Source organism: Aegilops tauschii, chromosome 2 (assembly GCF_002575655.3).
Source record: "Aegilops tauschii subsp. strangulata cultivar AL8/78 chromosome 2, Aet v6.0, whole genome shotgun sequence".
NCBI classification, from domain to species: domain Eukaryota; kingdom Viridiplantae; phylum Streptophyta; class Magnoliopsida; order Poales; family Poaceae; genus Aegilops; species Aegilops tauschii.
In genome coordinates, this window is record NC_053036.3 from 632,530,405 (window position 1) to 632,541,303 (window position 10,899).

A 10,899-nucleotide genomic window follows, 5' to 3' on the forward strand; every position below is an offset into this window, starting at 1 on the left:
AATCGTTCGAAGGAGGATACCACCCAATCATACCACATCACAACCATTTTAATAGCATGTTGGCACGCAAGGTAAATCATTATAAACTCCTAGCTAATTAAGGATGGCATAAGCAACTATAATCTTTAATTGTCATTGCGAACATGTTTATTCATAATAGGCTGAATCAGGAATGATGAACTAATCATATTTACAAAAACAAGAGAGGTCGAGTTCATACCAGCTTCTCTCATCTCAATTAGTCCATCATATATCGTCATAATTGCCTTTCACTTGCACGACCGAACGATGTGAATAATAATAATAGTGCACGTGCATTGAACTAAGCTGGAATCTGCAGGCATTCAATACAAAGGAGAAGACAAGGTAATATGGGCTCTTGGTTAAATGAACAATAATGCATATAAGAGCCACTTCAACATTTTCATTATGATCTTCTCCTTTCGACCCCCAAAGAACAAAGAAATAAAACTATTTACACGGGAAAGCTCCCACCAAGCAAAAAGAAGAACGAGAAATCTTTTTGGGTTTTCTTTTAATTACTACTACAAGCATGGAAAGTAAACTATCTAAAAGCTACAACTAATTTTTTTTGTTTTTCTTAAGGTTTATCAAACACACAAGAAGAAAGCGAGAAAAAGAAAATAAAGTAGCATGGATATTACAGTGAAAAAGTATGAGCACCGACAACTAGCATGAGTGTGTGAATATGAATGTAATGTCGGTGAGAAATACGTACTCCCGCAAGCTTAGGCTTTTGGCCTAAGTTGGTCTATGCCCATGGATCAAAGTTGTAGTTGGGGTCGTACTGAGAAGCAGCCTCGGGTTGCCACTGGTTGGCAATCTCCTCCGGATCCCACTGGTAAACAGACTATCGTGAAGGATCAAATTGTGGTTCCGCCTCTGGCTCTGTAGCTGGTGCGGGGTTCTGGTAGGCATGAAATGCCTCCAGCTGAACAAGGTACTTGCCTGTAGATAAGTCAAACAAAGAAGGAGCAGGCAAAGTAATAATCTCAAGGCGAATTTTATCAAATATCAGTTTGTATTTAAGCGTCTTTTCCTTATTCTTAATGATAAAATCATGTGCTACCATATTCTTATAGTCTAGAAAAACAGGAGGCAGCAACTTTTCTTCTTTCTCATAATGCCTAATAGGTATGTTAAAGTGTGCAGCAAGGCGCGAGGCGAAGATACCTCCCAAGATGGGACCCTTCGTGCGGTTACGACTTAACCGTTTGGCAACGATAGCGCCTAGGCTAAAAGAGTTATCACGAAACAAGGCATGGCCCAAAATAACAATATCAGGGGCACTAAGGTTTCCACCGTTTCCGCGACCAATTAAACATCTACTAACAAATATCGCAAAGTAACGCAAAACCGGAAAATGTATGCTAGTAATTCTTGGATCGGAAACTTTCCTAGTTTCCCATACAGCAATCATATCAATAAACCCTTCCACATCATTACGATGTGGTTCGTCTATGCTGCCAGTAAGGGGTATCTTACAAACCCAGCAGAAATCAGAAAGGGACATCTCCTTATGCTCATCATATAAATAAAATTCCACCGAAGGTGGTGATCTCCTAGCATGGAAATAAAAATTTTGCACGAAAATATTAGTGAGTAAGAGATACTGTTCGCGCTGGTCATGGAGGAAGTCGGTGAGGCCCGCATTATCAACCAAAGAATAGAAATCATCATGAATCCCGGCTGCTGTTAAGAACTCGTCACAAGGCCATTCACACGGCCAAACCTCCGCGGTGCGAGGGAGACTATATTTGGGCCTCTTATCCTCCTCGCTTTGCTTGTCCTTCGAGCTTCGGCTCGACGAGCCCCTCAAAAATCTCTTCATCATTTTCTGAAAATTTCTGAAATTTTTAGTAATTTCAAATAAAAGTGAACCAAACTCAACAAAATTGATAGTAACTACTCCTACAAGTGCCTAGAGACTATATCATGCATTAGAACTACTCGGGACCAAATAAATTTGACATGCAAGCTCAAGAACAGGGTCACCTAGGCAGCAAAAATTTGCAATGAATAAAGCAATAGAACAAAAACTAATTGGACCATTGGAGGAGTCACATACCGAAGAACAATCCCCCAAAGCAGTTTTGTTAGTGGAGCTTTGAGCAAGGAGATCGAAAATCATAGCAAGATGAGCTAGAACTCGTGCTTGAGCTGGTTGGTGATTTTTTTGGAAGGAAGAAGGAGTGTGTGATGGCTGGAATAAGTGGAGGGGAGCCACCATGGGCCCACGAGGCAGGGGGCGCGCCCAGAGGGGTGGGCGTGCCCTGGACCCTCGTGGCCAGGTGCTTGCTCCCCCTGATGTGTTCTCAGTGCCAGACATTCTCAAATATTCCAGAAATAATCATATTTCATTTTCAGGGCATTTGGAGAACTTTTATTTTCGGGGTATTTTGTATTGCACGGATAATTCAGAAAACTGACAGAAAATACTATTTTTGCTTTTATTTATTCTAAATTACAGAAAGTAAAAGGAGGGTACAGAAGGGTGTGCTTTCTAACTTCATCCATCTCATGCTCATCAAAAGGAATCTACTAACAAGGTTGATGAAGTCTTGTTAACAAACTCATTCCGAATAACATGGAACCGGAGAAATTTCGAATAACACTATGTTACCTCAACGGGGATATGCACATCCCCAACAATAAAAATATCATATCTCTTTTTGACAGTAGGAAGAGGAAATTCAAAACCTCCAATAGTAATCGATGGAATTTTTTCAATAGAATTGATACCGTGGACTTGAGGTTGTTTCCTCGGAAAGTGTACCGTATGCTCATTACCATTAACATGAAAAGTGACATTGCCTTTATTGCAATCAATAACAGCCCCTGCAGTATTCAAAAAGGGTCTTCCAAGAATAATAGACATACTATCGTCCTCGGGGATATCAAGAATAACAAAGTCCGTTAAAATAGTAACATTTGCAACCACAACAGGCACATCCTCACCAATACCGATAGGTACAGCAGTTGATTTATCAGCCATTTGTAAAGATATTTCAGTAGATGTCAACTTATTCAAATCAAGCCTACGATATAAAGAGAGAGGCATAACACTAACACCGGCTCCAAGATCACATAAAACAGTTTTAACATAATTTCTTTTAATGGAGCATGGTATAATTGGTACTCCTGGATCTCCAAGTTTCTTAGGTATTCTACCTTTAAAAGTATAATTAGCAAGCATGGTGAAAATTTCAGCTTCCGGTTAACTCGATGGCTCATTGTTCCCGTTGGTGGTGCTGACGATCACGATCGTGTAATTTGCACTGGAAACAGTGCTCGAAGGGAGTAGTAGTTGAAGCTAGCGGCTGGGTGTTCTGGATGAAGTCTCGTCGAGATCGGATCGTTGTCGCGACATACGCGAGCAGCTCGCACGAGCGCAGGCAGAAGCGGCGGTCAAGGCCCTGACGGGGCTGGCTAAGGATTGTGGCTCCCAGGTGGCAGCGTCACATGGCACGGGCAACGTGTGGGCGGGGCCGTTGTGGCAGCGCAGGCAAGACGACGGTGGAGGCAGCAATAGGAGGAGCAGTCCGAGCAGCGTACGTGAGATTTGTTTTGGAAAAAAAGAGGAGACCGAGTCTCTATGTATGATGCGGATAGGCAGGCAAATCAGTCAGCGGCAAGGGAGACTTATCATGCGATACGGTGCATCCATCGGAAGGCAGCACAAAGGATAGCTAGCGTCGGGGTTTTGAGCCAAAGAAGAGCAATCATGTGAAGGTCAAAAGGGATTTTGCTATTAGTACATGAGGGTGTACCACTACAGGTAATTTGCTTGTGTACATGGAAATCACATGAGGAGAGCTCAGATAATTTTTCACAAGGTCAGCTGTACGAAGAACCATGGCGTCAACGGATGTCAGGTTTGAGGTGGAGAAATTCACGGAACTAAAAACTTTGGGTTATGGTAGGCACGGATGAAAAATTTGTTGGCACAACAGAGATGCTTGAAGGCATTGCGGGAAGTCATGTCAGCTAAGATGGAAGTATCATGTGATGGATGAGAATTCGCAAAAGATGATTTGGGAGCCTCGAGCGTGTCATACAGTCGAACGAGTTCGGTTGGGTCGGACTAGGCCGTCTGACGGATCGACGCAAGTTGGTTGATACAGAAGACGGTGGTGGGATCGGCGAAGATGACGTAGGAGCGTGATGCTGATGGTGACCGACTTATGGGGCGTGGAAACACGTGGCGCAGGTCTGAGGGCTTGTGTGGCTTCGACAAGACTATAGCGCGGGGTTGATTCAAGACGGTGCACATGACAGCCTGGAGTCGACGAGGCGCGAGGTGGCACGTACAACTACCTTGGAGTCATGTTGAAGGTGGAGCTGAAGTTTGGAAGACTTCACTCGGTGCTGATTGAGGGGCTACGGCATAAGTCGACAGAGAGCCGAAGCCTATTCAGCGGGAAAAAGCGAGGGACACGTAGTTCGGACTGGAGCCCGGTGGTCTGATGGAAGCATGAAACTCGTCATCGGTCCGTGATGAGCGGTGGTACTCTGCAGTGGGGGTTGAGTGGTGTGGGTCGCGACCCTTGAGACTCAACCGGGACAGCGGAGGCTCGACGCGGTAATAGCGGCGAGGCGTGTGGTATGCACGAGACATGGTGACGGGCCAGGGCTCTGGTGGTCATACATGTGATGAGACAACTGCCAATTTGACTCGGGATGACTAAAGACAATGGTGAAATTCCTTCAAGTTTCAGACAGTCAGTCAAGAAAGGAGCGGTGATGTTGAGTTCAGGTAACTCTTATATGTTGACGGGCCAGCTCCTCCTCCTGCTTCTCCTGCTCCTCCTTCCCCTCCTCCCCTTCCTCCTTCACCTCTTCAAACTGACCTTGCAACCTAATAGAGAATAGCACAGAACGGTCATGAAGGACTCACTTGCTCGGCGCGAGGCACTTAAGTAAACAAGATGTTAATATCCATTTTTCTGAAAAAGGATCTGCACCAAGGCATGTTAATATCTAATTCTTCTGAAAATTTTCTATTTCTGTGTTCCTGATGAGAATACCTCGTTTTACTGCTGAATATGCACTCTATTTACTTGCTGCTAAATGGCTTAGCGGCCGCAATAGCCCGCTATAGCGGCTGGGAAAAGCTGCTGGGAAATCAAATTGCCTGCGATTTTAAACCTTGCTTGCTCAGCGCCGCAAGCAAACAGGAGCGAGGTGCGAGCCACTTGAGTAAACAGCATCACAGGAACCCAATGCACAAAGTAAATGCAAGAGGCCCCTGAGCCAGCATCGATCCATCACAGAACTTACTGCCCCAGATCGATCACCACCAAGACATCAACTCAACGAATCAACTGCTATTTGTTACCATACCACTAAGACACACACATAAGCAGGAAAATGCAGACTTGCATGGAAAAAGAATAAAATCTGGTGGTGGTTTATGTTCTCACTGTTGCTTGATGATCTCCTCCTCCTCCTCCTCCACCTGGACGAGCTTCTTGTGGTGCGCGTTGTAGAAGCGGTAGGCGGTGTAGCCTGCGCCGGCGACGCCCAGGCCCAGGGAGAGCAGAATCTTCCAGTGGTGCCGCGCCCCGAAGCCCTTCCCAATCCCAGCAGGGGCGGGGGTCGTTCGCTCGAACATGGCGGCGCTCCACTAAGCAGCCGCGCGAACCACCACACTCACTGGATGAAATGCAAGGAGTCAGTAGGGCGGAATCAGGCAGGCTAGCTATGCCGGGTTGGTCGGCGGAAGAGCTCGAATCGGACGGACCTGCAGTCCGGTAAGCGGCGGGGAGGAGGAGGAGGAGGAGGAGACGGAGATGGAGATGGTGGTCGGCGGCAGGAGCTAGGCGCGGAGCAGGTGAGTTGGACGGCAGCGAGCAGCGGGCACGGCGCCTCCGCCTCCGCCGCCGCCGTCGTCTTGAGTCGTGGGCCGACTCGGTCCGTGTGTTTATTTTGGGCCGACTCGGTCTCCTCCGCCGTGTCTATTTACTTTACTCTGTGTGTGGCCGAATCGCGCAAGCAAAGCAAACCCTAGCCCCCAAAAAAAAACCCAATCCCTAATCTGAGACGGAGAGAGATGGCCGGCGCCGCGGAAGGGGAGGCTCGTCCCCTCGTCGTCGTCGGAAGGGGAGCGCGCCAGTCAGCCAAGGTTTCTGCCACGGCCGCGGAAGGGGAGACTCGTCCCCTCGTCGGAGCCAAGGTGATGGGGCCTCGCCTCAGCCTCAGCCTTTCTCCGGATGCTCTGGACCTGATTGCGAGGAGGGAGGCCTTGCTCTCGGAGTGGGCCGCGTCGGAGCCCTCGGCCTCGCCGTCGCTCCCTGAAGCTTCAGCGTCGCCCTGGTCCCTCATCTTGTCCCGTTGCCTACCATCATCCCTACAGCCACAGCCTGAGCCTGAGCCATTCGACAGGGTCGAACACAACTGGAACAGGTAACAAGGCATTCTTAAACTTCAGATCTCCCTACTCCTCGTACCTAACTAACTCATCCGTGTTTATCTTATATATCTTGTATCTTGATAGTTCTATGATGATGATGATGATGCCGAGCCCCTCTGAGGTAGCAGCAGCTCAAGATCATCAACTTGTCATGGAATGCCTTCGCCACTATAACTTAAATCATCCGGTATGTATTGTATCTACTCCTCTCGCTTTGCTCTTTTGCAGCTTGCTTGGTTCCGATCCATGTATCTATCTATGTGCACACTGATTTAAAATGGGAGATTTGTCCCACAACCAAACAATCCCGGCCCTATATGCAGTCATTAATAACTCTTCCAAAATCTCAAGCGGCCTTTAAACGATTTCAATTTTGATCGCTCCTACTGTCATATATAAAACGGTTATCTCGAGAAGATAATGTTTGTCGATTATTTGCCACTGACTGGCATATACTTGTCTTCTTACAAGTTTTTTTTAACTAGAAACTGCAAAACTGAAGGTTGTTATTAACTTAACCCTAGTCATTCAGTCATTGTTCTGCTTTTGTTTGCTTATTGCTAACATGTACTCATTTCATTTTCCATGGTTGGTTGCTCAGGAAAATGAGTACGTACCTGCCCCCGGCAAGGTGACCAGATACAGCAGTCCTCACAATGGTTCTTGCTGGACTCATGGCAACTTCGTCGCTAGCCCCAAGCACTCCGGCTACTTCTCCTTACTGCCCCCTAGACCAACTCTCTTCTTTTATGAGCTTGTTACCAAAGATGGTTTTGAAGGAGTTGTTTCGTGCACCCCGCTAGGTATGTATTATTGCTATCTTCATTCATCACATCATACATACCACATGTTGGATCTGGAAACTCAAATCTCTTTCAGTGCTAAAACCCAAACAACCACCATGAGGCATGCATGTCATCATATACAGGAAGCTAGTGCTTGATGCCGAAAACCACCTTAGCTTATTGTATATTTATATATCTTTTTCATTAAAATGTGCTCTCGTGACCAATGTTTTGAAACTTGTTTATGTTGTATTTTTGTGGTGTGGTGAATTTGAGGTACTTGCAATGTTTTTACATTTATTATGCATTTTTTTTGGATTTTTCAATTGGGATAAACTTGTGGTATTTCCCTTTTTCTTCTTCTCTTTTTTGTGCACAAGGTGACTGATAGATACTCCCTCCGTCCCACCATATAAGATTTTTTGCAAGCTAAAACAGCTTGCAAAAACATTTTATATTGTGGGACAGAGGGGGTACTTGTTTATGGGATCTTTCCTGGTACAATCAAGATGGCTGTTGTTACAAACCTAGCTAGGCTCCTGGTTTTTATTCCATGTTCCACTAGCTAGGTTATTACTTTGCTTTATAAAAATATATATTCACGGACCTACCTTGTTAGTGCCTTTGCTGTTACACCATGCATTTTCTATGCTGATTCTGCTTTGTTAATTTCCTTGCTTGTGTTTGATTTTCACACAGATGAGCCAGTTACCGAAGCCTACAGTTTGTTTGGCCTTCATCTTGGGTGGGGAACTCGTCGTGATGGCAGTTGTATGTCCTCGCTTCCTCTTTTTTATATATCCTTTGATGACAGAACACAAGTGCACAATTGTTCTCTTGCTTGTGCATGTTTGTTGACTTAGTGGCTTTGGTGTCTTTGTTTTTTCAGCGGATTGCCTTTGCAATACATGCAACCGTCTTGTTGATAGCGAGGTTCCTTCTGTGGGGAAAGCATTTCCGTGTGGACATTACAAGGCAGAGCGTTTTTGTCAGATGTGCTATCTTCAGTCTGAAGTGCTGCATCCATCGCCAGAAAAATTTGCGTTTGGAAAATGATGACTAGAGCTGGCTGAGCACTCAATCTATCATTTGTGGATAGGAAAGACTTGTAATATGATGACATGCCTTAGGTTGCTGGTTGTGCTGCTGCATATTAATTATGTCTTCCCGGGTGGAATGCCCTATGCTATGCTATGTAGTATTGTGAAACAGATGATGGCTCTGGCATAAAATAAAATCATATATTTATGAGATTGTTGATAGCAACGCTGTGGTTAACTGTTTTAGTTGGCAACTCAACTTCATCATACCCGTCTTGGATCTTCTTATAGCTCATGTCTTACTTATTCTCTTTGCATTCCAGTCCAGGGTGTACCATTCTTGTCACGGTTGAGCAGCTACTAAGCCTAGGCACATTTCTACTATATTTTAGTTCTATTACTACTGATAGCAAAGCTATGTGACTTGATAGTTCAACTGTTTGATGAAAGTAGTCTACTTGTAGTTGCTATTCTGCAATCAGCTGGCTTTATTTTGCTATGTTTAGAAGAAATATTACTGTTGATGCACAGAGAGAGAAAACATCTTGCCAGCTGCTTCAACCGGTTCCGTACATGCATGATCAGGTAAATTTAATAGGGTGGCCTTAAGTGGCAGATTTGACAAACTGATCTGTATCAGTTTATCAATGTTCTCAAAGAATAACAAATTGTTGGTTAATTTGGTTTGCTGATCTGTGAGGTCATTCAGTGATATTTTGATCATCTGTTGCAGCAGCAGCTTATTGGTCAGTATCGTGGTTCACTTCTTTTTATTCAAGTAAAATAAAATTGTACTGAATGCCATGCTACATTCCTTGTGTGAGCACCTTGCTGCTCATCTTACACAACATTCGTCTAGTGTCACTACAGCATGTACCTTAAGTACTCCCTCCGTTCCTTTTTATAAGTCGTTTTAGACAGATGATTTTGAACCGTTTTGGGAGCTGTCTGAACCATCTACAACGTCTTATAAATGTGAACAAAGGGAGTAAAATAAAACGCTGGTATGCATGTTCGAAGGCATTCTGAATTTATGCTAGAAATGATCCAGAAGCAAGGCATTCTGAAAACGCCTACAAAGGCTATGTGAGGCAGTTTTAAAGTGCCCCCATTGATTATTTCTGTAGATTGCCTCCAAAACATTGTTTGTGTGTTATTCAAATTGCCTTTGAATTTTGGGATAATTGTTTCTGTGCCCTTAGTTGGGTCACCCTCGACTGATTTGCCCCTAAATTTGGAAAACACGTGGTCTTGCCCAGCTTTGACCGCTTGCCTTGGGTTTTTGCCCTTCCGGCACGTCTCCGTCCAGTCAGCGACGTTTGACCACAAACGACGCGTTACTTTGGACACCGCTTGCCCCCGTGCTCACTCACACTCTCTCATTCCCCACTCTTGCTCCCTCTTTTTCCCTCTGACGAACCCTAAATTGCGGCGACGAGCGGTTGGCGGCCAGATCCATTGCAAGGTGATGGGGGAGAAAGCGTCAGCGGTGGCCGCTGCGGTGGTAGGAACAGCACACCTCCATTGCAGCGCAGAGAAGGCGGCGGCGGCACCAACGGCGACAAGGGAAGCTCCTGTGGCGGATCTGCACCAACGGCGAGAAGCGGTGGCGGATCTGCACCAATGGCGACAAGCGGGGGCGGATCTGCACGGAAAATTCCCCCAGGGTTAGTATTGGACCTGATTTGCTCAGTTTTTTCATAGGAGATTTACTTGGATTTAGGGTTTAGTCTAAAGTTTGTGCGTTTTATCACTGGATATTGTTCCCCCATAGGATGGATCCAGCTACAGCGTTCTTTCTTTCAGTTCGAATGGAGACCACTGTTCTAGTTTCTGCTGGTACAAAAGGAAAAGATTGTGGATTCACATTTCCTTTAGTTGTGGACAGCACTAGTTCATATACTAATTTTAGGGCTGCCATTTGTGCCAAGTATCCTTGGGGATTGTTTGATGTTGTGGAGATCAGATATTGGGATAGTTCCAAACTTTGTTGGGTCCCTGTGCAGTGTGATGCAGAGTTAGGTCTGATGTTTGCAAGTAATGCAACAACTATGTCATGCAATTTGGAAATCACAGTTATACAAAGAACTAGAGGCCAGAGATGTGTGAACACATCTAGTTCCAGGCCATCTGCATCCAGAACTAGGGCTAGCAGTAGAACACCAAGTGCTTATGCAACTGCAAGTGTCAATGAAAGCCAAGAAAACCAAAAGAATCCCCTTGATCCTGTTGTGGAGGAGGCATTGCCTGATGCACCTGGTGTGGAGGATGAGGTTCTATATCCTGGATATGTCCAGCACAATAATGATGAAGGAGATGCAGCAGATAAAGAGTACATTCCTGCAGAATTTTCAGATGCAGATGATGATGAGAAGCAAGAGGATGTTGAGATGGGAGTTTTTGAAGATGCAGAAGAGGACAAACCTATAAAGATGTATGACAGGGAAAATCCATGTATTGATGAAGGTGTGGTATTCCCCAGCGCAGTTGACTGCAGAAATGCAGTTGCAAGCTTCTCAATCAAGTCTGAAACTGAGTTCCTTACTCTGAAAAGTGATCCAACAAGGTTTACTGTCAAATGTGCTTATGAGAGATGCAAGTGGAGACTGCATGCCTCTTTAATGAGGAAGAGCACATTGTT

The 10,899-nt window shown here is 45.2% G+C and overlaps 1 protein-coding gene across 1 annotated transcript; it reads left to right on the forward strand.

The window, feature by feature from the left end:
• Nucleotides 1-5,976: 5,976 nt before the first annotated feature.
• On the forward strand, nucleotides 5,977-8,499 carry LOC109734815 (uncharacterized). Its single transcript, XM_020293997.4, has 5 exons — nucleotides 5,977-6,426; nucleotides 6,518-6,620; nucleotides 7,035-7,236; nucleotides 7,918-7,989; nucleotides 8,108-8,499. The coding sequence occupies exons 1-5, from the start codon at nucleotides 6,074-6,076 to the stop codon at nucleotides 8,272-8,274; spliced, it is 897 nt and encodes a 298-aa protein (XP_020149586.1). The 5' UTR covers nucleotides 5,977-6,073; the 3' UTR covers nucleotides 8,275-8,499.
• Nucleotides 8,500-10,899: the final 2,400 nt, after the last annotated feature.

Bases quoted from the DNA above. Each gene is read 5' to 3' on its own strand.
- LOC109734815 (XM_020293997.4), top strand. From the start codon at position 6,074: ATGGCCGGCGCCGCGGAAGGGGAGGCTCGTCCCCTCGTCGTCGTCGGA. The intron at 6,427-6,517 runs GTAACAAGGCAT...GTATCTTGATAG, and splicing joins GTCGAACACAACTGGAACAG to TTCTATGATGATGATGATGA. The intron at 6,621-7,034 runs GTATGTATTGTA...TTGGTTGCTCAG, and splicing joins ACTATAACTTAAATCATCCG to GAAAATGAGTACGTACCTGC.